We start from the raw sequence: 27,397 nt of genomic DNA, 5'->3' as shown, positions 1-27,397 counted from the left end.
ACTTGTTTCCTCTTTCGGAATTACATCGTCATGGTATACAGAGGAAAACTTAGTATGGGGTGTGCGCTATGCCGGAAGCGACGGCTACGAGTAAGTGGACATATCGAATTACGATAGAAAATGGTTGGCCAACAGTGTGTAGTGCGACCGACTTCGGCCATCCTGTTCGCAGTGCTTGAGGGTGGATAAAGAGTGCTTTGGATATCGAGATCCTGATACTTTAAGGATGATTGATCAAAGCGAGGAGGTTGCGTCGAAAGCCCAAGCCCGATATAGTGCCGACGGCAAATCAGATCCCACCAAAAACTCTCATGAGCAGTCGCCTTCCAAAGCACCCTTGCTTCATTCGCCTGTCTCAAACTACCAGCGGGCCATGGCTTATATCATCTCATACTACATCGGTACCGACCAACAGCATGGCTTACTTTCTTTTCTGTCAAGTCTACTGAAGAATGATCCCTCTCCTGCGTTAATGGCATCAGCCAAGGCTATAGGGTTACTAGGCATAGCGAACATTCCTGACTTGAAAAAATTGGCCAGGAAAGAATATAGCATTGCTTTGTGTGCTACCAATAGCGCCTTAAGAAATCTAAAAACAGCAACATCGGATTCCACCTTAGGGGCCGTGGTATTACTGGGCTTGTATGAGGTGAGAACCTTATTACAAGCTGCGATATTTTCGTCCGAGTAAAATGCACTAATCAATACTTCCAGTTACTAACATCACGACCCACGAAAATGATCGGTGGCTGGAAGTATCACGCCCAAGGAGCAGCGAGGCTCCTTGAATTGCGAGGTGAGGAGCAGTTAAACTCGCCTGTAGGGATCGAGTTGTTTACAGTTGTGCGCTTTCAGAATGTAAGTCTTTCGACCTGTGGGAGGCGTTGTATATTTACCTATATTTTATTTACAGGTGATCGGCCGTGTCTTTTTCAGACTTAGTTGCCGGGCTTACAATTCACCAAAGATTGCGGCATTGTCTAAAATCTCAATGTCCAAACGAAATAAGCGTACGCGGCCAATTGAAAGCCTCTACAATATGCTCGTCGAGCTGAGCGATATCGCTATTCAAGTTGATGAAGCGCACCTGCGAAGTGACCTCAAGAAGCAACAGTTCTTGATCGATAAATCACTTCTACTTGATGCGAGTCTACAGATGTGGACTACATCGCTAAGTCCAGCCTGGTATTATACCGTCATTGATGACCCGCGTTCCCATTTGCCAAGTTCTACCTATCCTCCTATTTTTGACGATAGATATCACACTTACCACGATGTCTCCATTGCCACGATGTGGAACAATTATCGCCAAACGCGCATCGTTCTCAATGAGATGATTAGAGCGATGGCTTTGCGCCTGTGGAGTTCACAAAATGACCCACAATACCAGCAGATCGTATCTCGGTCTATTGGCATTATCGATCAGATGGCAGGTGATATTTGCGACAGTATTACATATTATTTCACTTCCGGTGAAATAGGATTTGGAAGCATATTTCGGGTGCTGTGGCCATTGTTTATTGTAGGCCGATGCACAGCTGCAGGATCTCCGGCTAAAGAGTGGACTGAGCAAATTCTTGATCTAATTGGGAAAACTACGGGTAATCAGCAGGCTATTGGCATGTCGCAGCTTCTCAAACAAGGTACACCAGCCAGCGTGATCCCGGGGGTGGATCTAGTCACTGAGTCAATCTTCAACCAAGCGACTGGCGAGCAACCCAGTCTCCGGTAGTGACTAGTGAGCTGGGCTAGAATATATACACCCAATATGAGTGATCGATATTAAGAAAAGCTATATGCAGCTCTAGATACAAGATGTTGTGCGAGGCCACAAAAGAAAAGTAGATTCTTCGCTGGAGAATCCTGCGGTAGAAGGAAGTAAAAAAACCGCAAGTGGTGGCCCTTATCTTTCCTCTCTTTCCTCAGATTTGATGTTCGTTAATTTTGCTACATGAGGCTGTACTATCGGAAATAATTCGCGAGGCCTCTAGGAAGAATCAAGTTGATCTTCTCATTGTATTTCTAGCTTAGTATTATCTCTCTAAGAGCAATTGAGGCAAAGTAATCTTCTTTTAACCTGCAAAAGCTAATGCAGTACTCTTTTTCCGATAGATGTCGCCCGTAACACCAGGATCCTTGTAAAATTGATTGTACCTGATGAGGGGCATGTTGTTAGGTACTGCTACTGTAGTATTCCCTCGGGAATGGTCGACTATTCCACGCTTTTCGTCCGTGCGCCCTATAGTTAAGGGTCCGGGCGACCGTAGCGACCTGGTCGGCTATTCCGCGGTGTCATATGATATTGCAACATGAGGCTATTCCCAACTCAAGGCCTGCGGTGTTAGTTCGATAGCTTATCGGTCAGGCTTCATTATGACAGCCCTACTTCTCCCTAACATAGATGTATAACCTACAAGGCCCTAAGGGTTCGGTGCCCTTCCATAAGGGATTCGTGAACCCCTCTTCCCTGTAGCCTTTGCTTACCTCTGTTATATGTAGGCTACGTTAGACCGTATATTATAATATAATCTATCGCCTTTACCTTGGTTATATAGGAAGGTGTTGAAGCCTGTATATAAATTAAGGAGTATAGAGAGATCCAAGATAGTAAGAAACAGTGTTTTGCCTTCCTTACTTGACGTCTATCTTCCTACCTAGTCGACAGGCTTTCTATCCTGTACAAGTAGTTATTCTCTAACAGAAATTGTAGTAGTATGTGGCGCACCCACAACCCGGAAGGGTTAGGGGGCGGTGTAAGGCACTAATAGTGAATTACGTTAGTTGACTCGGCTTTAAGTAAGGAGGTCGAGGTCACAGGACTGACACGGGACTGACGGAAGGCTCCTTTTCGAAAATGAATGAATAAGTGGACGAGCGCGATTGCGCGGCGAAGGAGCTTGTCGCCATAGACGTCTATACGGGTTGAGGAGTGCTTGATGGCTTCACGCGTAATAATTACGTCAACCGTTCTGTGGATGTAGTTGTCAACGCGAGCCGGTTGGTTGGTTTGGGTGGGGAAGGTGGGGCAGCTTGGTGCCGCCCGCCAGACAGCCCGATTAGCTTGTCCGCAGCCGCACAGTTGCGAAAGGGTTCAACGGCTACTCAGTTCTCGAGGTGATGAACCGGCAGTCAAACGAAAGGAGAAACGACAGAAACGAAGCCCGAAGAAACCCCTTGGATGACGGAAGCAAAGGTTTGCTACCAATTTGTGACAACGTCTGGAGATGTAAAGGTGATCAAATTGGTTGTGCTCTAGAACTAGCGAAGAAGGAAAGGAGCCCTGTGGTCAGGTGACCTGGCTTGGAGGGTAACACTGTGTAACTAGAAATCATGCAAGTACTACGTGTAAGTTGTAAGCTTGGTCAGTATACATACTAAGACAAGTTCTCCTTGCTTTGCTCAGCCTTGGCATTCAGATGACCGGGAAGTTTTCTTCAACATATATAGCAACCTCTACCACTGTTATACAAATCCTTACTTGGCGCTATAATCTTCGATTTGTTTCCAAAACTATCTTCATATTTTACCTCGAAAGCAGACAAATAAGCACCGGCAAAATGAAGCTCTCCGCCATCCTCGCTGCGGTCATCTTGACCGCTTTTGTGGTAGCAGGACCTACGACTAGCGAAAATCAAGTTAAGAAACGACAAGTGTGTCAATAATCCCCCCTTTTGACCGATGATTTGAGACTAGGCTGACAGTGATGGTATATGGATAGGATGTATGTGGTTGATCCTCTGCTCTTGACTGATGATTCAAGAATAGGCTGATAGTGATGGTATATGGATAGGATGTATGCGGTTGATCCCCTCCTATTTCACAGATAATTCAAGAATAGGCTGACAGTGATGATATCTGGATAGGGGGTATGTGGTTGATCGTCTGCTACTTCACAGATGATTCAAGAATAGGCTAATTGTGATGGGACGTGGATAGCTTGTATGTGGTTGATCCCTTCCTAGTTGACTGATGATTTAAGAATAGGCTGACAGTGATGGTATATGGATAGGATGTATGTGGTTGATCCCCTCCTATTTCACAGATAATTCAAGAATAGGCTGACAGTGGTGGTATATGGATAGGATGTATGTGGTTGATCCCCTCCTATTTTACAGATAATTCAAGAATAGGCTGACAGTGGTGGTATATGGATAGCAAGTATGTGGTTGATCCCTTCCTAGTTGTCTGATGATTTAAGAATAGGCTGACAGTGATGGTATATGGATAGGATGTATGTGGTTGATCCCCTCCTATTTCACAGATAATTCAAGAATAGGCTGACAGTGGTGGTATATGGATAGGCGGTATGTGGTTGATCCCTTTCTACTTGACTGATAATTTGAGAATAAGCTGACAGTGATGGAACGTCGATAGGATGTATGTGGTTGATCCCCTCCTATTTCACAGATAATTCAAGAATAGGCTGACAGTGGTGGTATATGGATAGCAAGTATGTAGTTGATCCCTTGCTGCTTGACTGATGATTCAAGAACAGGCTGACAGTGATGGTATATGGATAGGATGTATGTGGTTGATCCCCTCCTATTTTACAGATAATTCAAGAATAGGCTGACAGTGGTGGTATATGGATAGCAAGTATGTGGTTGATCCCTTGCTGCTTGACTGATGATTCAAGAATAGGCTGACAGTGATGGTATATGGATAGGATGTATGTAGTTGATCGTCTGCTACTTCATAGATAATTTAAGAATAGGCTTACAGTGATGGCATATGGATAGCAAGTATGTGGCTGATCCCTTTCCACTTGACCGATGATTTGAGAATAAGCTGACAGTGATGGGACGTGGATAGCAAGTACGTGGTTGATCCTTTCCTACTTCAAAGATGATTCAAGAATAGGCTAATTGTGATGGGACGTGGATAGCAAGTATGTGGTTGATCCCTTTCTACTGGACAGATGATTTGAGAATATGCTGATAGTGATGGGACGTGGATAGGGGGTATGTAGTTGATCCTCTGCTACTTCAAAGATGATTCAAGAATAGGCTAATTGTGATGGGACGTGGATAGCTTGTATGTGGTTGATCCCTTTCTACTTGACCGATAATTTGAGAATAAGCTGATAGTGATGGGACGTGGATAGGGGGTATGTGGTTGATCCTCTCCTAGTTGACTGATGATTTGAGAATAGACTGACAGTGATGGTATCTGGATAGGGGGTATGTGGTTGACCGTCTCCTACTTCAAAGATGATTGGAGAATAGGCTAATTGTGATGGGACGTGGATAGCTTGTATGTGGTTGATCCCTTTCTACTTGACCGATAATTTGAGAATAAGCTGACAGTGATGGGACGTGGATAGATTGTATGTGGTTGATCCCTTTCTACTTGACAGATGATTTGATAATATGCTGATAGTGATGGTATCTGGATAGGGTGTATGTGGTTGATCCCCTCCTATTTCACAGATAATTTGAGAACAGGTTGATAGTGATGGTATCTGGATAGGCGGTATGTGGTTGATCCCTTTCTACTTGACCGATAATTTGAGAATAAGCTGACAGTGATGGAACGTGGATAGATTGTATGTGTTTGATCCTCTGCTACTTGATAAATGATTTGAGAATAGGCTAATAGTGATGGGACGTGGATAGCTTGTATGTGGCTGACCCCTACTTAGAGATAGCTTTATGATGCCTTTATACTAATCAAACCTAGTAACTGCCTCTTGGGTATGATGCGCGTGGTACCACTAGGGTATTATCAAAACCCTATTGATGTGAGAACTCAGAACACCACTATAATCACCGTTCACTGATTTATATATATGCTACCATATCCGAACTATACACGCTTCTCCAAGGGATATATCGTTAAACGATTCGGCTTTTGGATTAGATATGGTTTATAAGTTGTCTTAGTCAAGGTTTTCCCTATTCAGTTAGGTTTCCCTTGACTATCATGCGAATGCAAAGGCTTCTTTTGTTATGCTTCTTTAAACCGTCTTGATCTCTCTATAATCCTCAATTTATGTACAGGCTTCAACACTTTCCTATATAACCAAAGTAAAGGCGATAGATTATATTATAATATACGGTCTGACGTAGCCTACATATAACAGAGGTAAGCGAAGGCTACAGGGAAGAGGGGTTCACGAATCCCTAATAGAAGGGCACCGAACCCTCAGGGCCTTGTAGGTCATACATCCATGTTAGGGAGAAGTAGGGCTGTCATAGTGAAGCCTGACCGACAAGGTGTCGAACTGACACCTGAGGTATATAGTTGGGAATAGCCTCATGTTGCAATATCATATGACACTTAGTTTAACTACCCGCGGGTCTATAAGATAGACCCTCGACCCTTGAAACAAGGGTCGGAGGGTCACCTACTGAGGTCACCCGTGGGTCGTGCCGAGGCCTAAGCAAAGGTGTATTACTCTAATAATTAAATCTTAATTAGATTTAGTCCGAAAGGAACGGTTATTCTCCTTCTTTAATCTTAATATCGTTATTCCACTATTTACCGAAGGTATAACGATAGAAGAGTCTGATTTCAACTTATTGTTCCCTATAGACCTATATCGTTATACATACAATTCGTACCCGAAGTCGACCGGAATAATATCAAGTATCATACATATGGCTGTTCTATAATAATCTAGAGAAGAATCAATACTAGATATTAATAAGAAGATCTAATACTAAGGCAGAAGCGAAACCTCAATCGCCTGTTTCATTATATCAAGCTTAGGATCAGCAAATTACAAAGTTCCCAAGATTAAAGAAGCTCAACAACTGATATGGCGCCCGATCACTAAGCGCTAGGTTCAAACACCGCTCAGAAAACAGTGGTGCTCTCTATTAGCGATGCAAATAGTTCTATTACTAAAGAAAACGAGAAGGAAGCTGAAATGGAGCGGAAGCGGGTAAGGAAGCAGTGGAAGAAAGCGTATAGAACATCACCACCATCAGGTCCTACACAGAATCAAGATATAGCACTAGAAAAGGCAGAGAAAGCACGACAGGAAGGGGATGTCTTCTTTGTAGATACAGCGGGGGCATATAGCAAAAAAATAGGATACTAGGAAAAATCCGAAACGACTGTGTGAAACGAAAAGACTGAGTGGCGCACCCACAACCCGCAAGGGCTGGGGGGCGGTGTAAGGCCTTAATAGTATAGTGCACCAACGCCAACGCCAACGTCACTTTCGGCCCCCACAAAGATCGACCTCAGCCCGATGATTCCGAGTTATATACCAAATTGAGATGAACCCCGACACCAATCAGAAATAGCATCTTCCACTTGTGATGGGGCTGTTTGTGTCATTTTTGCCTTGGACTCCACTACCGATCCTATTCTCAACTTTTTTCTAGTACGCTAGTCAGTATGAAGACTTGGCTCAACCCAGGAATACGGTTTTTGTATGATCCAATTTCTTACATTTGACCCGGTCTTCAAGCTGGGTTGGGAGCATAAATAATTCAACGTTCCCCAGGGTCCAAATAGAAGTCTCAGCACACGAGGGACTTTGGCTTCTAAGGCGCAGTATCTCAAATCTGATTGATCCAATCAGCGGCGTGCCATGAAGACTTCATTCCTCCTGGGATTAGTGTCCCTACACATCATAAACTGTAAGTCACTGAAAAGAATTGATGGATTCAATCTGCTGCCCTCTTGCTACTTGTTTAATATAACTGGCTCACAACTTTTAATATTAGTGACTAATGTTGGCGCCGTATTCATCAAAAAAGAAAACACTTCACGAACTGTCAATGTCAATCCTCGTGCTCTCCCGGATGCACCAAATGGCTATGCTCCTATCCATGTTACCTGTCCGTCGAGCCGACCTACAATTCGGCCTGCTTCCACATTGTCCTCCGACGAGACGGCATGGCTCAAAGTTCGAAATGAGAAGACCAAGTCCGCCCTAAAAGACTTCTTTGGCCACGTCGAAATTGACAACTTCGATGCTGTGAGTTACATTGAGAAACACTCTGGCAGCAACTTACCTAAAGTAGCGATTGGCATCTCGGGTGGTGGTCTTGTCGCGTGTCTAAATGGAGGAGGCGTTATTAAAGCCTTTGATGAACGCACCAAAGGATCAACTGCCAAAGGCCAACTCGGAGGTTTGCTGCAGTCATCTACTTATTTTGCTGCCCTCAGCGGTGGCTCTTGGGCTCTCGGTTCTATTTATGTCAATAACTTTACGACAGTCTCTAATTTACAGGAGAACCTTTGGGATTTCAATTCTGATGAAATTATATATGGTCCTACCAAAATTCCACATATCGAATTTTGGGGAAACATCTCGGCCGATGTTAAAAGCAAGCGGGAGGCTGGATTTAAGACTGGCGACGCAGATTTCTGGTAAGCTTACCGGCTGCCCTAAGCCAAGGAATGATATTGACATGAATTGAAAGGGGCCGGATTCAGGGCTACAACTTCTTCAATGCTAGCCATGGTGGTGTTGACTACACCTGGTCCTCTATTTCAAAGACCCAGTCCTTCCAGAGTGGTGATATTCCAATGCCTCTGGTGGTTATGACTGGAAATCTTAAAGGTACTGAGACCTTGTCAAGCTCCCCAGCGAGATATCCAATCTACGAGACTACACCTTGGGAATGGGGTACCTATGATGCAGGTATCTACGGGTTCGCGCCCCTGGAATATCTTGGTACTCGATTTGTCGACGGTGTAGTGCCAGACAACGAAACCTGCGTTCATGGCTTCGACAATGCAGGTTTCATTACAGGCTCATCAAGCGATATATGGAACGAGGACGGACAAGACATTCTTTACTACTTAGGGGTAGCTCTAGAAGGCTACGAAGCAGCCATGCCAAACTCGACCATGGTGACTTTTTTGAGAACCGCTATCAAGGATTTCGACAATGCCGCCAGCTCCACCAACTCAAGCATCAACGGACCGGCAGCCTACGACCCGAACCCCTTCTATCAATTCAACAAAGCCACCTCACCCTTCACACAAACTACTGATCTTATCGTCCAAGACGGAGGTGAGACCAGCCAGAATGTCCCATTGTATCCTCTTATCCAACAAAAGCGGAACGTGGACGTCATCTTCGCCGTCGACTCACTCGGCTCCAAGTCTTACGACTATTGGCCGACAGGCTCATCTTTGATTGCCACCTACAACCGTACCCTCCTCAACGTCGCAAACGATACCTCTTTCCCTGAGATTCCAGACCTCGACACATTTCTCAACCTCGGTCTGAATGCTCGTCCGACTTTCTTCGGCTGCAATGCCTCTAGTCTGAAAACGCCGACACCGTTAATTGTTTACCTGCCTAACCATCCTATCACCTATAGCTCCAACTTCTCGCTTACGAAGGGTCAATTTACCGATGCTCAGCGTGATGCTATTATCAACAATGGTTATAATATTGCAACGCAGGCGAATGGCACTCTAGATGAGGACTGGTCGACTTGTGTGGGCTGTGCAGTTCTCAATCGCTCGTTCAATCGCACTGGTACTCCTGCCCCTAAAGCCTGTATGAGCTGCTTCCATCGCTATTGTTGGAATGGGACCGTCGATGATCAAACTCCGGTCGCTTACGAGCCAACAGCTTCTTTGGGAGCTGTCGAGTCGGCTCAGGCGACTGGATCGGCGGCTGTTTATAGCATTGGTACCTCGCTGAGTACGAGTGTATTTTCTACCGTAGGTATTGTGGGAATGATCGTATTTATGGTGATTTAATCTATCAATAAATTGATCTTACGCGTTGAGGATAGACTTAAGTTTTGTAATTTTAGTGTAAAAATAGAGATAATCTTCAAGTATAGTATGGTCTATAATATAAAATACAACTGATAATATCCTCTTCAAACTGTAAAGGGGCTTATCCGGGGAGCCCCTTCTTGATAATTTGGATAAAAGGAAGCAATGTAAAATCCTATACCCAGTCTGCGTTGAAGTACAGTGTACTTCTCGCCCCCTAATAATGTGATAAGCCACTCCAATAGGAACTATGTTTAAGGAAGGCCACTACCTAGTATTTTTTGAAAAGTAAGGTCAGTAAATATTTTTGACACCTATCATATAGATTCTATCTCGCCTATCTTAATATTTGTGTGAATTACAAGTCCACCGTCGCCTTCTTCCAAGCTAAATTTTCCGCCAGAAAAACCTGATAGCATTGCAGATACACCTGGTCGAGCCCATGGATGGCAAATTCACATCTTGCAGCCCAATCAATGCTCTTTAGAGAGTCATCGTGGAACACGTAGTCAACGGTCCCATAGACCATGGCCGCGGCTGCATGGGGGCCATACGGGAATACCTGCTTGGGCCGATGCGTTCGTTTCTTGACGGTTTCCCACATGGAGGTTCGCAGAGCGCGGATGCCTATAGGGTTTTTAATTATCCTGCCTGTGAAATCTCAGGATTTGGGAGATTGTATTGTGAAAGGAAGAGAAAGCAAAAAGAGATTCCATGGCAAGGAGGGTTACCTTCTCTTCCCCTGATTTCCCTGGCTCCGATGAGCACCAGGGCATCGGGCGTGAAACACTGCAAGTACTTTTCAATCTCACCTGCTACATCTGTGAGGAGATAAAAACTATGCAGAAACCGCTTTAAGGAGAGATCAAACGGGGTCATCGGAGGATACGCCGGTTCTCCAGTCGACCAAATTGCGGTAGGATCATCCCTTGCTGCAACTTAAAGTCAGGTCCTCAATCTGCAGGAGAGATCAGGAGGGAGCTGCCGATACTATAACACAAGGCGGGAGAAAGGAAACTTGCAATTGTCATTGCCATTAGTCGGCGGGTCCGCCGTCTCTTGTCTGCAACGTTCATCCGCGAGAACAGCCTCGGCGGTGCTAGAATCGATGAACGCCCGGACCTCGACAATCTTTTTGGTGGTGGGGTGGAACTTGCAGAGCCAGCAGTAATGCTGGCTGTACAGGCGGTGGCCCACTTTGGTGCGGGTGTCTTTGGTCTGGAGTTCAACGACGGTCCATCCTTCCTCGTTGGTCGTGATGCTTTCCGCGAATACCACCTCCAGCATCGGTCCTGGTTCGGCCATCAGCTCGATGATGGGCCGCCATACCGCACTTAGGAACTCCGCTTTCGATCTCCACACACCCGAGAGAGCGTGCTGCCCTGTGAGCTCCCATCGCACCCCGTCGTCGACGTGGGTGAAGAACGACTCGTAACCCACAGGCGCTTTAGCCAATTCCCCAAAGATCGAGAGGATCTCAGCCTTGGTAGGATAGGTCATGATGAGAAAGCTTTGCGGAAATAGCTGATGGAATGAATCTCACTGACAGATGTCAAGTTGCATTTGGAGGAAGGGGGGTTGGGGTTAAGGAAGCAGGTCTACATTAAATATCTATCCTGCAGTCACTAATCAGGACCCCACGGCGAAGCTAAGAAACAACAAGCAAAAAACCGACGTCAACATTGACCCCGTGAAGAACAACCAGCGACATCATAGACGATTCTTTCCCAAGCCATATCCGAAGAGCCATGTTATTTCAGCTGAGACCTATTGGCTTGAGTTGTTGTAAAGCAGATCTGTAGAAGAAGATTCAAGTTCTGGTGCAAAGTCTAAAGCACGGGGCCCCACTCCCCCCACCAAATATCCCAGGCCGTGCATACACACCTCATCCAATTAAATATCGTTGCAAGCCGGGGGTGCATTATCCTTCAAATGATCTTATCTTGCAGATATTTCTTTTCTACATGGGCTGCCACTCGAATACCCCCGATCTTACGTCAGGATTGGCAGGACTGGCGGAATCGGACACATACTGGCACTCTCGGAACGTCTGCCAAAGTGAAACGAGGAAGTTTTCCTTTTTCCGCTCGATGTAACTGGCTCCAAGAAGGGGTTTGATCGCTGCTGTTGCCTCCTCGGCCATATAGAAAGGGATTCGTGGAAAAAGATGGTGGATGACGTGGTGATCGATGATATCATGGAAGAAATGACGACCAATGAAGCCGAAGCTACGATCCACAGTGCCTAGGGCTCCCCTCTTGAAAGACCAGGTGGCTGCAGCGTAGTGTGGTATTTTTGGGTGAGTGTGATGGAGATAGGTGATTGCGACTAGAGAAATTCGTGAGAAAACCAGGTTTCATTTTCACGCTCTGTGCTACTCCAGCTTGAGCAATAGGAAAAAGAGGGAGAGAGGAAAGACTAACCCAGCCAGTGGTGAACCCAAAGATAGGGCACAAAATAAAGAGCGACGAGGTTGAAATATCCCAAGGTTCTTCCCAAGTGGAAGAAGATTATGGCCATGATCAGAATTCCCAGGTCAGAGAGCAAGATCACGGACCGCTGTTTCCGGGTGAAGATAGGGCTAGAAGGATCGAAATGGGAAAGGGACCCTATTTGAGCAGCATCGCCCTGGGAGACTGGAATGCTACACTTTCCCCCAGTTTCGTAGAGGAAAAGATAGAGCTGCCATCCGACTAGTTGATGGCCGATAAGGTGCACGAGCGTCATCACGGGAGTATCCTGCATCAAGCCCCCAACAGCATTGGTGTGCACACCATGTTTCTCTGCAAAATCTTCTTTCGTGATGGGAACAAAGGCAGTGTCCTTCTCCATATGTCCGGTGTATCGATGGTGGCGTGAATGTGTTATCTTCCAGGAAAAATAAGGCACTAGAAGTGACGAATGAAGAGCCCACCCGAGAACGTTATTAAGAGCAGGGCTACAGGAGAAGGCGTCATGGCCACACTCATGAGCAAGTATCCAAATCCCTGTCCCCACAAGTCCCTGCAGGAATCCATAGACTATCCAGGCGAGGATCCGGAGAGCAGTATTCTGGATAGAGGGAATCCGCATCGCCCAGAGGACCAGAGCAGAGGCATAAAAGAGATCACGCGCAAGATAACCAAAGGATACTATGCTTGATCTCTGGAAGCAATGCTCCGGAATAGCCCGTCGGAGCTCATCCATCGTGGGACTCTCAGTATGTTTAATGCGTTCCTTGAAAGGTCAGTCAACTATTGAACCGAGCTTCTGTTTGAGGATAGTCGAAGACTTACACCTTGCATCTTCTTCGTTTCCCAGCTGGAGACAATTTACCGAGATAGTTTAGTGCTGTCATGGGTTATTCGGATGTGATGAGTCGTGAGTTAATTTATGCTCGGTCCAACTTGCGACATCGCAATCATGCTTGTGTACCAAGACTCCATTATATGAGAGTATTCTGAGCAATTTGATACTGAGACATGGCAACAACAGCAACTCCACATTGCCCCTTCCGATCACCTGCAGCCAACTTCGTACCCTTCTGGTCACGGTATGTGACTCTGCATCGATGGTCCACGCAACATAGCACAATCACGGTGCACACCATGGTGATCGATGGATCACAGCTTTTTTGCTTCTTGTCATGAGATTGGCGCAGTTCATCGCTGATTGGTAAATCTCTCGTCCTTGTCAAGCCACATTATCATCGGACTCAATCTGTGCAGAGAGGAGTCTGGCTCAGGATGATCCTTCATCTTCTAAAATCTTTCAAGGAAGCGCCGATTACGCAGACGTAACGGGTCTTAGAATTGATGAGTAGGGAGAGTATGCCGACTTGAAATCGAAAGAAACGATACATCTCCAGATTAGGTCAAGAAGCTATATAAGCCCCTCGATCACGCTAGGTCTTGAAGGCTGTCCAAATGTTTTTCGGTTGACCAGCTTCTCGACAAACAAAGCCTTTCTCATACATACTCTGATTGCCATCTGCTTGCCATGGGGACGCTTTCAGAGAACATTTCGTTGTACATGCACTGGTCACCCTTTCTCATTCTCGCTCTAATATGCTTAAAATGCGTCCTAGCCATTATCCGCGCTATCAAGTCCCCTCTTTCCAAAATTCCAGGGCCATGGTATGCGCCTCTGACCACATTACATTTGAAGTATGCATTTGCGAGAGGAACCATCTGGAAAAACGTGGAAGAGGCACACTTGAAGTACGGTTCTATCTTCCGCCTTGGACCGCGACAGATCTGGATCTCCGATAAGGAAGCTTTGAAGGTGATCTTGATGACTGTGGATCTGCCCAAGGTCACAATGTATGCCGAGATTTCCAGGGATCGGACCAGCCCTGGCCTGTTTGGGGAGATTTAAGCACCCCATTACTTTACTACACTACTAGAGATACAACTTCCTGGTCCCTATGGGGCTATCTGAATTCAGATCCGCTGATATGGAAAGCTTTGGTTCACATAGTCGACCCGACCCTCACAAGCGGCTCAAGAAGTTTTTGTCGCCGGCCTTTACCATCGCATATGTTGACAAACTGGAGTTCCTATTTTCCAAATGTGTCAGTGACCTTATCAGCCGATATGTGGATCTTTTGACATGCTTTCCTTCTTCGGAGAGGAAGATACCGATGACCACAGATCTCATGGAAGACCTCCATAACCTGGCACTTGATATGTGAGTAGATCTACCGCTAGACACTAAGATGTACAAGAACGGTGTCGGGGTTAACATTATCAACCATTAGCATGGGTGAATGTTCCTTTGGCAATGGTTTCGGACAGACCAACAAGAACAAGAACTTGGAACTTGAGTTTGACGAAGGTGTCTGGAAAAGAATCCCAATGGCAATCTTCAGAGGAATGACTCGAAGATATCAAGTATAGTGTTTCCGAATCTCGTTGGGAAGCGGAACACACGGCTAAACACAGAATTTAGTTTGTTTATATTAAACGCCTGCTCAGGAGCCTAGCCTTCAACGTCGAATTCGATTGGCCACGAGAGATGATTGCTGTAGGTTCTCGTGAGATCTTCTGCAGACATAAATCATATCAAATGTGCAACTTATAACCAAAATCAGGCCATCTCCGCTGTCGCTGACCGGCGAAGGGCCTATCCAACTAATGTCCGCCCCGACCTTCTGCAGCACCTCCTCGATAACGGTGAAAGGCCTGACAGCGGAGTGAAAATGGGCATCCGAGAGGTGATCGATCAGATGGCCGAGATCCTTCTGGCTGGATCAGAGACCACCTCGGGGACGATTGCTTGCTTTTTCCTGGAAGTCTTGAGGAACCCCGCGGTGAAAGAGAAACTGATGACGACCCTGCCCGTGCGCAACCCCAACGACCCGATTATCTCCAGCAAAACAGTCCGAATGGGCCCCGAGTACGAGTACCTGGAGGCATGCATCAAGGAAGTCCTCCGATTACATCCGATCGCTTCGGAGATGGGTCGCCGGATTGGCAACAGTCCTGTTGAGCTGCTGGGATATTACCTTCCGGCGCACACCATTGTTTCCGCTTCCTATCGGCAGCTTCACCGAAATCCCCAACATTGGCCTGAACCTTTGCGCTTCTGGCCCGAGAGGTGGCTAGAGCCTCGGCCCCATGATGTACCAGCACCGGAGTACGTTGAATTATCCTTCACCACCAAAAAGCAAGCATGTGCTAAAGTCTTTTTCATTTAAGTACGCACGCTTACTATCCCTTTTCTGCTGGCAAGCACTCCTGCATTGGCAAGAAGTAAGTCTCGGACTCTTCAGGTTGTCGAAGGGACTTGAACATGAAGTAATGTGTAAAAACGCTTCTCAGCTTCGCCATGGCGGAGATCCGAATGTTGACTGCCAATATCCTTTCACGATTTGATTTCGACGAGGTGCCGGGCCAGAATATCGACTACAGGCAGTATATCACGATGCAATTCGAGCACGGGTCCTGGAAGGTTTACCTGAAGCCAAGATATCTCCGATCTTGATCAGTCCCGCAGATTTTTTCCTCAGTTTGCTGGATCAAACATTTTAATTGAGCCTCTCCTGTGCTACCTTTTAATCTGTTCTGATCCAGATAAGTAGGTGCGTCAATGTTCTTCTATTTTCCAATTTGGCTTCGACGTGTTTCTCTATCTTCTCCTCAGATGGTGTTTTTCTATTAGATGAGTGTAGTGGATCATGCGGGTCGCGTTGTCAGTCATTCTATCAAGTAATTCGTCGAGAAGGAAATGCCAGCAAATACCACGGAGACCCAAATACATTCTGCCGAAGTCTATTTTTGACAGCTTATCCAATTGCCTGGCTCTGGCCAGGGTTTAGGCCACCATTTTGCTTTTGATTGCTATCGTAATTCCAAATTCTAAATTACATACTTTTTAGTGGTTGTGGGAAGCAAAATTAGTGTGATGATGAAAGTGGAGTCGAAACAACTTTTGGACCCTAATACGTACGGCACAGAATAATGTTCATCAACACTTGGCGTTCCCCTTCCGCTCTAGTGCTCACTTTGCTTTCTGACCACTACGTTTGGAGTACTCAGTAGAATTGAGCACGGCCCTGGGCGCCCGAGTCCGTCGTTGAACATTCCGTAATCAAAGAGAACTATTCACTGAGCCTGGTCGCGCTTGGAGTATCCCCGTTTGCTTAGTACGTCTGATTAACTAACTACCTAGGTAACTAGTTAACTAAGGGTATAGTTATTTAAATGGATAAGTTCAATGTGTTTCAAAATTTTGACCTGCTGAATTGTATTACGTGATCTAAGGGGGGGCCAAAATCTTTAGCAATGCCCCTGTACACGAGTGGGTCATGCTAATGAGCTGCTGACACTAAAATGCCCAGATAAAAACCGACCTAACGCGATATATGACTAGTATATTGTATAATTACTTGAATCAGTTCACTGCTTAGACGTCAAGTCGTAATTTTTGGTACAGTATCCAAGATGAGGAGCAATAAAATTACCACCAACCTGGATTGTTTTTGGGGTCCAACCTTGGTATATATTCCACCTTTTTCCTGCCCCTTATCTGCAGCTTCATGCCCCAAACTTGGGCAGCTGGGTATCTTGAGCACTATGTCAAGTGATGAAACGTCAACTGGTGGATATACGGACTGTGTATCTGGCACATTCTATGGTTTCACGGACACTGCAAACAACGAGTTCTACCCGGGTGAGACCCTGAACTTGCAATGGGGGACGATCAATAATGGAGACACGCCTTTAAATATCACTCTGGGTCGGAGAGGGGGATCATTAGTAGACCAGATTGTTGGTTCGTGTAACCACCATCCAAGTCCTAGATGACAGCAATTAACAGTTTTGAAGTGGACGCGACCTTCTCCGAGACTAGCAGTCTCTACCAAATAATCACCAACAGCACAGCCAACTGCAGCCTTGAACTATACAGCTGGGCAATACCTTCAAACCTCAACACTAGCAATCCTGAATATCAGATCGGACTATTCGATGGCGCAGCATTCCGTGGCACCTATGGAATCGAGGATTACGGATGGATTTCCTGGAGTCCTTTTTTCTACGTCCGAGACAAGACCAGTGCGATCTCGGCATCCAAAACAGCTTCCGTCACCAGTCTATTAACGGGCACTGGAGAAACTAGCCCTACCACCCACTCAACTTCTACGTCAACATCATCATCGTCGTCGTCGTCATCTTCATCATCAGACGGAGCAGCCGTAGCAACAACAGCATCCTCTTCCGATCAAACCCCTTCCTCGAATTCGGCTGCAGTCGATGCCGGCATCGGCGTGGGCGTTGGAGCTGCTGCGCTTATTGTGCTCGGACTTGTCTGGTTTTTCTGGCGTCGAAGAAACTCCAAACGTACCGGCACAGACAATCAACAGTCACAGACCTCTGAACTTCCCGGCAGACCTGTGTTTGAGCTTCCAACCGCTATACCAGTGACGGAAAAGAAGGGAGAGCTAGAGGGTTATAATAGTTAAGAGTCAGAAAGTGATCAAGAGGTGTCAAAGATACATAGGGTACGGGTACACAAGATGGGGTAATATCCGTCAGACGAGCTATAATTAACGAGAGCTTCATTACGAACTGGATTATTGCGTGGCTCTGACGAGTTTTTAAATATCGAAATTTTTGATATCCAATGAATTTACGCATGTCATAATCAATGTAACGGGGGTAGTGCATTGGCTGGAATCACGACGTGATCGATATCAATCCAAAATGGCCCCTTGAACTCTCCATTGAGGTGGTATAGGAAAATTCAGAACTTTGAATCGTGACCGAAATCGCAAAATTTATACTTGAAAGTCCGATATTAAAATTAAACGTCGGATTGAAAAGAGCATTTGTTCATATGATAATACCAATTTATTTCCAATGAAAATTGTAAGAGTTGCTGCGGACAGTAACCACGTGCTAAAATAAGGCACCCAACGGATACATGATATTTTTATCACTAAAGTGATAGAGAGAATGACAATTAGAATTATGACTATATTTATTGATTAAATTTATCTTTCTATTCTCTTGCGTAATATTGTTGAACTGTTTTCCAAATTGTCTATATAGGAATCTCTTCATATATTTGCGACGGGCGGAAGATATAGCAACGCGGATAATACGCAGCCCTATCCAGATTTATAAATCGTAACTTAATTTCACTGGAAGTGTAAGGCACGATGAGCAATTTATTTGGTATGTAGTTGTTCTTGCATATTTTGTAATCACCAATCACCTCTTTGGTTAGAACTCCTCGAGACTTCAACCCAGGGTTTGATGATCATCTGTACTCCTGTATTGCTCATCAAACCTCTGTATTTGACGAATCCTCTCTACAAAAATAGATAATTTTACAATGAAGATCCAATACTCATATATACGGGACTATTATTATCTTTCAAAGTCTTGTGATTGAAAGAAACCATTAGAAACATGTTTCAGCGGTGAACTGACTGAGAAACAAGATCGCATTGACATCTGCAGGCGGAAGTTGGGTCAATGGAAAGCATTGACGGTATTCTCTATTAAGATCTATTACCCTTTGAAGAAAGCTAGAAAAGTCGAGGCTGGAGCGAGATTAGGTGAAAGGCAGTAGAGATGAGGTGATCGGTTGAACAGAGCCAGAACAAGCCTCCCACCCGAGGGTACGTTAAAGCGTCCCTGGGCGAAATAAACTAAAATAGGGATGGAAGAGGCTAATGAGGTCGGATGCGCAGAATTATATACAAGAAAATAGTAGACCAGCAGTATACCAATCATATGTTTCCTACGTTAAATCTGTTGCATATTCTGAGAAACCATCAACGGACTCGTCCGGTTCAAAGTAGCCTCGGATTTTCACACCAATGAATGTTAATAACTTGAAACAAATTCATAATCTCATTTAACCAACAAGTCGTTTCATATTCCACATAGAATGGAATAACTCAAGAAGGTTGCCTATATGGAAACTTCTTCTCATCCACAACAAAAGTCGCATCCAGCTCTTTCTCAGCCCAGAACTTATTCGGATGTTGTGTTGAACAGAGTTTGACTACTTTCCACTCCTCGCTGAAATTTTCATTTTCGTATCAGAAATACTGTAGGAAGAAATATTTGCCATGTCATTAGATTGGGGCTTCAGTGTCCCGCAATAAAAATAGAAAAGTACGTATTATATGCTTGCCAATTTCCAAGACTATGATTCTTTTCCCTCGCCTCTCATTCGCTCAATTTCGGTAAATTATGTTCAGAACTAAGTCTTTACCTTCCCAAATGAAAAGAGGATGGGCTTCAAGTGCTTTCCAGCAGAACGCGGGCTTGTAACCAACGCTGACTCCACTTGTAAAAACCGAGAGGCTTAAAACTTGTTTCGCAGTCTAATTGAGAAAATCAAAATAGGAATAAGGTTAGAAATTTTGTGACATATAACTATCATGCTGATTGATTGTGATTTTGTTAGGGACAAGGATATCTATTAATTTCACATTGCAACCTACGGAAGCTCATACCAAGGGCAAATCAATTATGCAAGTACATCTCCCGGCTCTCAGCGCCCTGGAGATAAAATTTAGCGTAAAACCTCTCTGGGTGACCATAAAATGGTCTTGACGGTAGATAATGTGTGAATTCATTTTGATTGCTAAACTGTAATCGCAGTGATCCGTGCTCTCTTGGTGGCTGATACCCTTATGTCACTATCACGTGAAAGGAGGGAATAAAGATGTCCATTCGAGAGCGACCGACTCGCCAAGGGATGCCAAGAAAGGTAGGCTCTCATACCCCGCCACCGGGGTGTGATGACATCGGAGGAATAGGCAGCATGATAAATTCCGCTAGAACGCAGCGGAAATCTGAACCAGCATGCCCTTAGTATCAGGAATCTCATGCTGACAAAAGCTCAACCGACACCACCGAGTCTTTTCAAACCTGTTCTTTTAAAAAAACTGATCATTAGGTTCCAATATTGAGCACAAATAGTAACTGGTACGCATACCGGGCAAATGGCAACTTTGCACGAGCGTCCTATCGAGGGCAACCCCTCGATAAGGTCTTCTTTCCTTAGCCGCCTGAAAAAAACCAGCCTCCATTTACGGCGATCGAGCAAGCATACTATCCCTCAGACGTCAACTCGATTGAGCTCGCCGGTCGAAAAAATGACTCAAGCACAGCACGTCAATAAAGCTATCGAAACTCCCCATGATTTGTCAATGGAGAAGCCACAGCCCCCAGCCAACCCGTCGAAGAATGCATCAGTCTCTATTCTGCGAAGGAGCAATTTACTAGGCTTGGATTCCATCATCTGGGATGATTCTTCTCGAGATCGCCAGAATTTGCAGAGATCCGTGGACCCGGATCCGATGATTGCAAAATTGCTAGAAGTTGGTCATTCAAAACCCACAAAAAGCATATGCCTAACCAACACCGAGATTATCGCCATATGCTCGAATGCACGTAACAGTCTACTTTCCCAGTCTGTTCTCTTGGAGCTTAATGCCCCAATCCAGATTGTTGGGGATCTGCATGGGCAATTCTCAGATTTAATTCGATTATTTGATCAATGCGGATATCCCCCCGCCACCAATTATCTATTTCTTGGAGACTATGTTGATCGTGGGAAACAGAGCTTAGAAACGATGCTTCTCCTTTTATGTTACAAGCTCAAATATCCGGAGAACTTTTTTATTCTCCGAGGAAACCACGAATGTGCTAACATTACGCGTATCTACGGTTTTTACGATGAATGTAAGCGAAGGTGTAACATCAAGATCTGGAAAACATTTACCGATGTCTTTAACTGCCTTCCAATTGCGGCAATTGTTGCGGAAAAGATATTCTGTGTGCATGGTGGTCTTTCACCCAATCTGACAAATTTGGATGATATTCGCATAATCTCCCGGCCAGTGGAAGTGCCCGAGTACGGTCTTTTGAATGATATTCTATGGAGCGATCCGGCAAACATCAAGGATTGGGGACCTAACGACGATAGAGGTGTCAGTTGGAGTTTTGGGAGAACACCAATTGTCAATTTTCTGGAACACCATAATCTGGAATTGGTGTGCCGTTCACATATGGTGGTAGAAGGTGGCTATGAATTCTTTGGCAACAAGTCCCTAGTCACGATATTTTCTGCTCCGAACGTAAGTAGTACAATACATTCCTTCTCTAAATAAAAAGCATTTTTAGTATGAACTGACGTTTTTCGTCTAAAGTACTGCGGTGAATTTAACAACTGCGGGGCAAGCATGTCGGTTTCTGAGGACCTCTTGTGCAGTTTTGATCTATTACAACCATTCGACCGCAAGAGTCTGAACAGGCAAATTAGAAGAGCGAAAGATTCAATGAAGATGGAGAAGGCTCTGTGGGTACTCAAATTTCAGTTGCATATATCTCGACTCCCCTCTTTGCTAATATCATGAAAGGCTTCGCCAGGTATCTTGGAATTGATGTTGGACTGGTATGTAGCGTTTTGGAAAGCAAAGCTTATGGTTGATCTTGAATATCTTGAATGGTTTAAGAGCTAACTGTGAGGGCTGGTTTTATAGTGGTACCATCCATATGAATATGGAAATCGTCGTCCTGATTTCGATATCAGGCGGTTCTCCACTAATCGCGCACGCCCACAAACCATTATCAGTATAGCAATGCTTGGTGTTTGAAGAAATACACGATTCTTTGAGCATATCATCATATAATTCCGTCCTAAAGTATTATGGTTGAATGGAAGTAGTCCTTGACGGATCCATTAATGAGTCAATTTTCTTGCAAACCGACCAGATTTCCTCATAATAATATAGTACATATTAGGATAGTTAAAGCTACTATATCTATCTGGGTACTCTACTCCTTCGAAATTAGATATATCGTGACTGGAATAGGCTAAATATATAATAAATCTCTTTATCTGAACTAGTATTATTTCATAATAAGTAATTTATAATTATCCAATATCAACCAATCAATAATCTTATTTCTGTTAGAGACTCCCCTTTTTATTAAGTGCCATGCCTGAATTTGGACCTTTGATTCACAGCGAAATTCGCATACGAATTGGGAGGCCAACTGACAGGGGTTGGAGCTAGGATGCTCCGAAAATCAACGTAAACAAAAAGAAATAACAGAAAGTAAAGAAGGGGAGGTAGCTCACTCGCGTACCCAGTTCCTTGTGACAGTCCTCGGCGGGTTTCCGAGTGCATCATACCACAACATGCATTGTTCCTAAACTTTGAAAAAGCAATATAGACAGCTTCCTGTAATTTCGATTCACTTGACATAAAAACACTACCTATTAGCCTACAAAATTGAGAGACAAGAAAATGGGGAAATCCAGCCTCCATAAGTGAAGCGACGTTAATTCTAGTAGTATCCAAAAGGATCATTGATAGAGACACGGTTCTACAATACTTCGTGGGGGTGAATGCGGAACTAGAGAATGAATGGTAGGATAGAAATTCAACTGGATAACCTGAAGCCGTTGATATTTTCGGATTCGGGTCCACAATCCTTATGGCTCAATCAATAATGACAGCTCAGAAATGGGATTTTCCCACATAGAGTGTATACTTCTGTCAATTTCCCTTCCTCTAGAGCCAGCCGCCGAAGTGAGGAAATACTGTATAGACTAGAAATCCGGGGTTTAACAGACTGAGTTAAATTTTTATCCTGGAGAATCAGTGCTAAGAGCATTTCAATAGCCGAAGAGGCCGAAATTGGCGTGTTGAAACGCAGGTATTCCGAGTTGACCCGATTTTATCTATAAAAATAAACAGAAGGGCGAGTAGTCACTGAGTCAGCTCGGCCTTTACTGGCAAAATTTCACCTCGAGGTTCAACTTCAACTTCCAATACGAACCTGGTGCACCCGGCAGCGTTATCACTCTATTGCGGTTAGGTTTTCCATCGTAACTCTTTTATGGCCTTCACTTCCTTTTGAATCCGTATTTGAGGGTCTGCTCCTCCATAGTTTAGGTCTCTTCATATGACATGCGCTTATCTAAACCGCCACCTCTCCACGCTGCTGTTTCTGAAGCTGCTTATCTGTTAGCCCAAACCGAGCTCCTTCAACCATGCTACTTATCACGATAACAAAGACTCATGCTTTTATTTTCTTATATTTTTCAATCATAAGAATTGTGAAAGAAAATTAGTAGGCCGTCGGATGATGATGCGTGATTGAAGGACGATTCCCAAGAAAAGGTGGCTGTAGGATTTTCAGAAGGGTTGGAACCAATTGAAGCCGAGCTATCACAATGTTGTGTAATATGCTTCACGATTTTTCATGATAAGATCTCCACATTTCCAAGCCCGATCGCGAGCCCACCCCCTTCAATATATCCTTCATACTGGCTATCTTTTCTGTGGTATCTACACGGAATAGTACCTCCAGAAAGTCTAGTTCGCTAGATCTCAAGCTAATATTTGGAATATGAGCTTCTTTAGAATCTAGAAAAAGGTTTTCCTGTTGGGCAATCTTTAGGTGAAGATAAGGTAGCATGAAATAGATAGCTAGCGTTACACCAAAGATGCGGGGGGACGATCACAAATGCTTTATTATTTCAGGCTAATAATATGACTGACACGTGAGTATTGACTGGTTGAAATGAAGAAAAGCCTTGCTTCGGGTAGGAAGAAATATTTTGTGCGATAAGAAACCCGAAAAAGGAACCAATTACCCGATCTTCGTATATGATCTGTTTGAACTTTACGACTTGGTCCAAAAGGTTTTTCTTTTCGCCTGTATTGGTATAAAATATTTTTATTGAATTTGATTTTTCAGTTTCGATGATAGTCTAAAGCTCAAACTGATCACCCGGTACAGGTCATGGTAACATTCATAGAAGAGTCTGCCGTGCTACCCCCATTTTCTAATAGTGCAAAATTGTATTCCCCCAATTCCACAGTCCACTTGTAAGCACGGTCTAGGATTACGAGATATCGGGATACATCCAACTCCATATGAACAGTACGTGTTTCTCCGACTGCAAGGTATACCCGACTGAAAGCCACAAGTTGCCTTTCTGGTCGGGTAATGGAAGATACGCGGCCGAGTAGGTAGACCTGTGGGACATAGCTGCCATCAAAAGGACCCAAATTCGTGATCTGTAGAGTGAACGTAATAATTGACTTTGCGTTAAACTCACATGACTATCGGCATTTACTGACGTATTTGCCGAAGCCTGGAAATTGGCGATTGAAAAGTTCGCGAAGGACAATCCATATCCGAAAGGGTACTGAAAAGAAACTTAGATCATAATTGAGGAAATTCGGGTAATTGCCAACTTACAAGTGATTTATAGGGTATATCCGTATAGTCTCTGGGGAACGACGGTTTGTAACTGCAGATATCAGCTTGAATATCTGCAATGTTTAATTCTTGAGAGTGAAACGAAACACCGGCAAACATACTTGTAAAAGGCCGGCAATGTACCCACGTTAAATGGAACGCTAATAGGAACCCGTCCACCTGGGTTGGCGACTCCGAACAAAATATCAGAAATTGCCTGCCCACCAGACTGACCAGGGAAAAACTGCGAGTAATCAGAATCACAATATGGAATTGGACTTGATAGTTTTGAAGATACTAACTGTATTCAAAACGGCGGCGGATTTCTTGTAATACTCTGGGATTGCAAACGGGCGTCCGCCTTGTAAAACGAGGATGACGGGTTTGTCAAGTGCAAAGATAGCATCGGCCAGAATTGCTTGATTTTATATTGAGCGTGCCTTCTTGATTAATCGTGGGCGCTATATAACTTACTCTGATTGGGAGACAATTCCAATGTGGCCCGATCTCCAGACTCCCCATCACTATTCCAGTTTGCACCAACAGCGAGAATCACCACATCTGCATCTTCTGCTACTTTTACGGCCTTCGACTGTCAGTAATGTAGTTTAAGTCCATTTCCAGTCAGCCTTGAAATACCTTTCGGACAGAATTTGTGCGATCAACTAGATTCCAAAACAACAAAACCTGGGCATTAAGGGAGTTGACATTCTCCACTTTCTGAACATAGTTCCATGCTTGGTATTCCAACCTAATATCATGAACAGCTGCTGGTTGAAACAAGAATGGTACAGAACCAGGCGGCGCAGTTGTTGCGTTCTCTGTTGTATAAGCAGTACCCGGAATGTCCGATAGAATATTTCCGCCTGTGGTGGGTTTCACCTCAAGAAGAAGTTGTCTGTCAATATACAGCCTGGCAGAGGTATTTGCATAGACTGCGACACCTAACCAACCATCAGTGACTATGTCAACAGGCACAGATATCTTCCCTTCCCAAGAAACGCTAAAATTGTTTGATGGCAGCCTTTCTGGTGGGTAAAGTCCCCAGTCCAAACTTGGAGTTTCCACTTTCTGATATCTCGGGTCCGAAAAATTGGTATCCGCATAGTAAGTTGCAAGCAGACCGCCATTAGTTCCGTTGGTAGAGAGCAGATAGGGTGGCACATTATATTGTCCATTGAATTCCCAAGAGTTGGCACCCCATGCAGTGACGAGCTTGGTGCTGGGGAAGTGGGATGCAAGATACTGAGATATTCCCTGCCTTATAGTGCTAGCATTCTTGACCGGATACCCTCCCCATTGCCCAGAATAGTCACCAAAGTTAAATGTATCTCCGAATGGACCAATCAAGGCAATCTTTTGAATGTTCTGCTCGCCAAGGTTAAGAGGCAGGGTATTATTTCGATTCTCGAGCAAAACAATACTTTTCTGAGCAGATTCCAGAGTAAGTGGTACATGGCTTGCAGTTATTTCTTTCGAATCAATGCTTTCTGGAATGAAAGGGTTCTTGAAGAGGCCCAGATCGTATTTGACGCCGAGTATACGACTGGCTAATTTTTCCAGTGTCTCGCGACTAAGAGTACCGTTGGATACTAGTTCCAAGGTAGCCTGTATTTATTCACGTTAGATTCTTTGATTTTCTGGAAAGGAAACGAGTCCTTACCCGAACATATTGATCAAGTGAGAAATCGTAGAATTGAACCATTCCACCTGCATTATGCCACTGAGCTATAGTATCAGCCACAGAGCTTGTGACGAGATGGGTATACAATAGCTCGGATAATCCTGTATGATGTACTTAATAAATCGAGAATATCTTCTTTCAAATAAAGCAGGATACATGGATCCTACGCCTTTTCCCTCACCTGAATCATCAGCTGTTATATATCCTAGAACTTGGTGAGTTTCGGTTTACTATTGCGTGAATATTGTGGCAAACCAACCATCGAAGCCCCAATCGTTCAGAGCATCATATAAGACTGGATTAAGCGAGCAAGGGACATCGTCGAATTCACTGTATGCCCTGAAGAATTTTTAGAATCTACGGTATTTGACAAAGAATTGTGAACACGTACATCATAACACCCTTGACACCCCCAAGCTGAACTGCCGCTTTAAATGGAACTAACATCTCTTGAAATACCTGGCGTGTTCCGTATCCCATAAATGGCGCAGCATTGTGTCCTCCCTGGGGGCTTCCATGAGCTGCAAAATGCTAATTTGCGGGCAGAATTGGACTGTCAGCTCAGACACTCAGCTAGTTTCAATGGAATTTTAATTCAGACCTTCATCACTGGAACAACCGCGTCAGGTGATGACCAGGAGTTGTTCTTAGACAAACCAGAAGAAAATGAAACTCCCATATGAGCTGTGAGCACCATGTCCTCTCCCCAATTCTCTAAGTATTTTGATAAGCAAGGTCTGATTTTGGGAATATGGAAGTCGTATCAAAATAAACTCACCCTGTACCCGACCCCATCGGGGATCCTTTGCAAGATCAAGAACAGGTGCAAAGCATGCATGAATACCAATTGATCGAGCCTCCGTCGCAATAGCCCGGCCGATCCTATGAATCAGACCGGTATCGAATGAGGCTGCCATTCCTATACTTTGAGGGAAAATAGATTGCTTGAAAGACCCCACTCCATGAAGGCATTCGCCTGTCTGCATGAAGGGAATATTGATTCTGGACTTTTTCGCATTCAATCGCTGCATGTCATTATATTGGGACTTATTGGTCGGATACCAGTCGTGAATGATACCTATAGGTGCTCCAGGTGCAGATTTTATCGCATTATCTGTAGCGAATTTGTTAGAACACATTGATTTATCGACCCTTGAATGCATAGAGTTTTGTAGTCTACCGTATAAGGAATTGTCAGAGTTGGGCCCAATAATGTTATCTGCGAACATCAAATGCAATTGAAGTACTTCACCAGGAACTGTCAACCAATTTCCTTTTTAGTTTCGGCTCC

General features: G+C 44.5%; 7 protein-coding genes across 7 annotated transcripts; 5 read left to right on the top strand and 2 right to left on the bottom strand.

Annotated features, from left to right (window-relative positions):
- Positions 1-172: 172 nt before the first annotated feature.
- Positions 173-1,732, top strand: N7462_009164 (uncharacterized protein; the record flags this gene model as incomplete). Its single annotated transcript, XM_057080878.1, has 3 exons — positions 173-649; positions 715-858; positions 914-1,732. Coding segments are annotated over 3 exons (1,440 nt in total), but the record flags the coding sequence as incomplete, so codon positions are not given.
- A 5,811-nt stretch (positions 1,733-7,543) lies between these two features.
- Positions 7,544-9,678, top strand: N7462_009163 (lysophospholipase 1; the record flags this gene model as incomplete). Its single annotated transcript, XM_057080877.1, has 3 exons — positions 7,544-7,592; positions 7,680-8,328; positions 8,382-9,678. The coding sequence occupies 3 exons, from the start codon at positions 7,544-7,546 to the stop codon at positions 9,676-9,678; spliced, it is 1,995 nt and encodes a 664-aa protein (XP_056931205.1).
- Positions 9,679-10,057: 379 nt separating this feature from the next.
- On the bottom strand, positions 10,058-12,983 carry N7462_009162 (uncharacterized protein; the record flags this gene model as incomplete). Its single annotated transcript, XM_057080876.1, has 6 exons — positions 10,058-10,326; positions 10,431-10,631; positions 10,770-11,209; positions 11,733-12,027; positions 12,123-12,915; positions 12,975-12,983. The coding sequence occupies 6 exons, from the start codon at positions 12,981-12,983 to the stop codon at positions 10,058-10,060; spliced, it is 2,007 nt and encodes a 668-aa protein (XP_056931204.1).
- Positions 12,984-13,677: 694 nt separating this feature from the next.
- On the top strand, positions 13,678-15,663 carry N7462_009161 (cytochrome P450; the record flags this gene model as incomplete). The annotated part of the gene is made up of 7 exons (XM_057080875.1): positions 13,678-14,000; positions 14,125-14,367; positions 14,438-14,570; positions 14,629-14,703; positions 14,771-15,315; positions 15,378-15,431; positions 15,501-15,663. The coding sequence occupies 7 exons, from the start codon at positions 13,678-13,680 to the stop codon at positions 15,661-15,663; spliced, it is 1,536 nt and encodes a 511-aa protein (XP_056931203.1).
- A 1,318-nt stretch (positions 15,664-16,981) lies between these two features.
- Positions 16,982-17,641, top strand: N7462_009160 (uncharacterized protein; the record flags this gene model as incomplete). Its single annotated transcript, XM_057080874.1, has 1 exon — positions 16,982-17,641. One exon carries the CDS (start codon positions 16,982-16,984, stop codon positions 17,639-17,641), a length of 660 nt encoding a protein of 219 aa, XP_056931202.1.
- A 2,655-nt stretch (positions 17,642-20,296) lies between these two features.
- On the top strand, positions 20,297-21,782 carry N7462_009159 (Serine/threonine-protein phosphatase PP-Z; the record flags this gene model as incomplete). The annotated part of the gene is made up of 4 exons (XM_057080873.1): positions 20,297-21,280; positions 21,353-21,505; positions 21,563-21,597; positions 21,686-21,782. 4 exons carry the CDS (start codon positions 20,297-20,299, stop codon positions 21,780-21,782), a joined length of 1,269 nt encoding a protein of 422 aa, XP_056931201.1.
- A 2,162-nt stretch (positions 21,783-23,944) lies between these two features.
- Positions 23,945-26,553, bottom strand: N7462_009158 (beta-glucosidase; the record flags this gene model as incomplete). Its single annotated transcript, XM_057080872.1, has 10 exons — positions 23,945-24,238; positions 24,280-24,369; positions 24,423-24,474; positions 24,545-24,666; positions 24,725-24,840; positions 24,897-25,014; positions 25,062-26,030; positions 26,086-26,150; positions 26,366-26,445; positions 26,498-26,553. 10 exons carry the CDS (start codon positions 26,551-26,553, stop codon positions 23,945-23,947), a joined length of 1,962 nt encoding a protein of 653 aa, XP_056931200.1.
- Positions 26,554-27,397: the final 844 nt, after the last annotated feature.

This window comes from Penicillium macrosclerotiorum (genome assembly GCF_028827735.1).
Source record: "Penicillium macrosclerotiorum strain IBT 26536 chromosome Unknown utg000008l_segment0_segment0, whole genome shotgun sequence".
Lineage (NCBI taxonomy): Eukaryota > Fungi > Ascomycota > Eurotiomycetes > Eurotiales > Aspergillaceae > Penicillium > Penicillium macrosclerotiorum.
The sequence above is the reverse complement of the archived record's forward strand: the minus strand, read 5'-3'. Positions and strand labels throughout refer to the sequence as shown.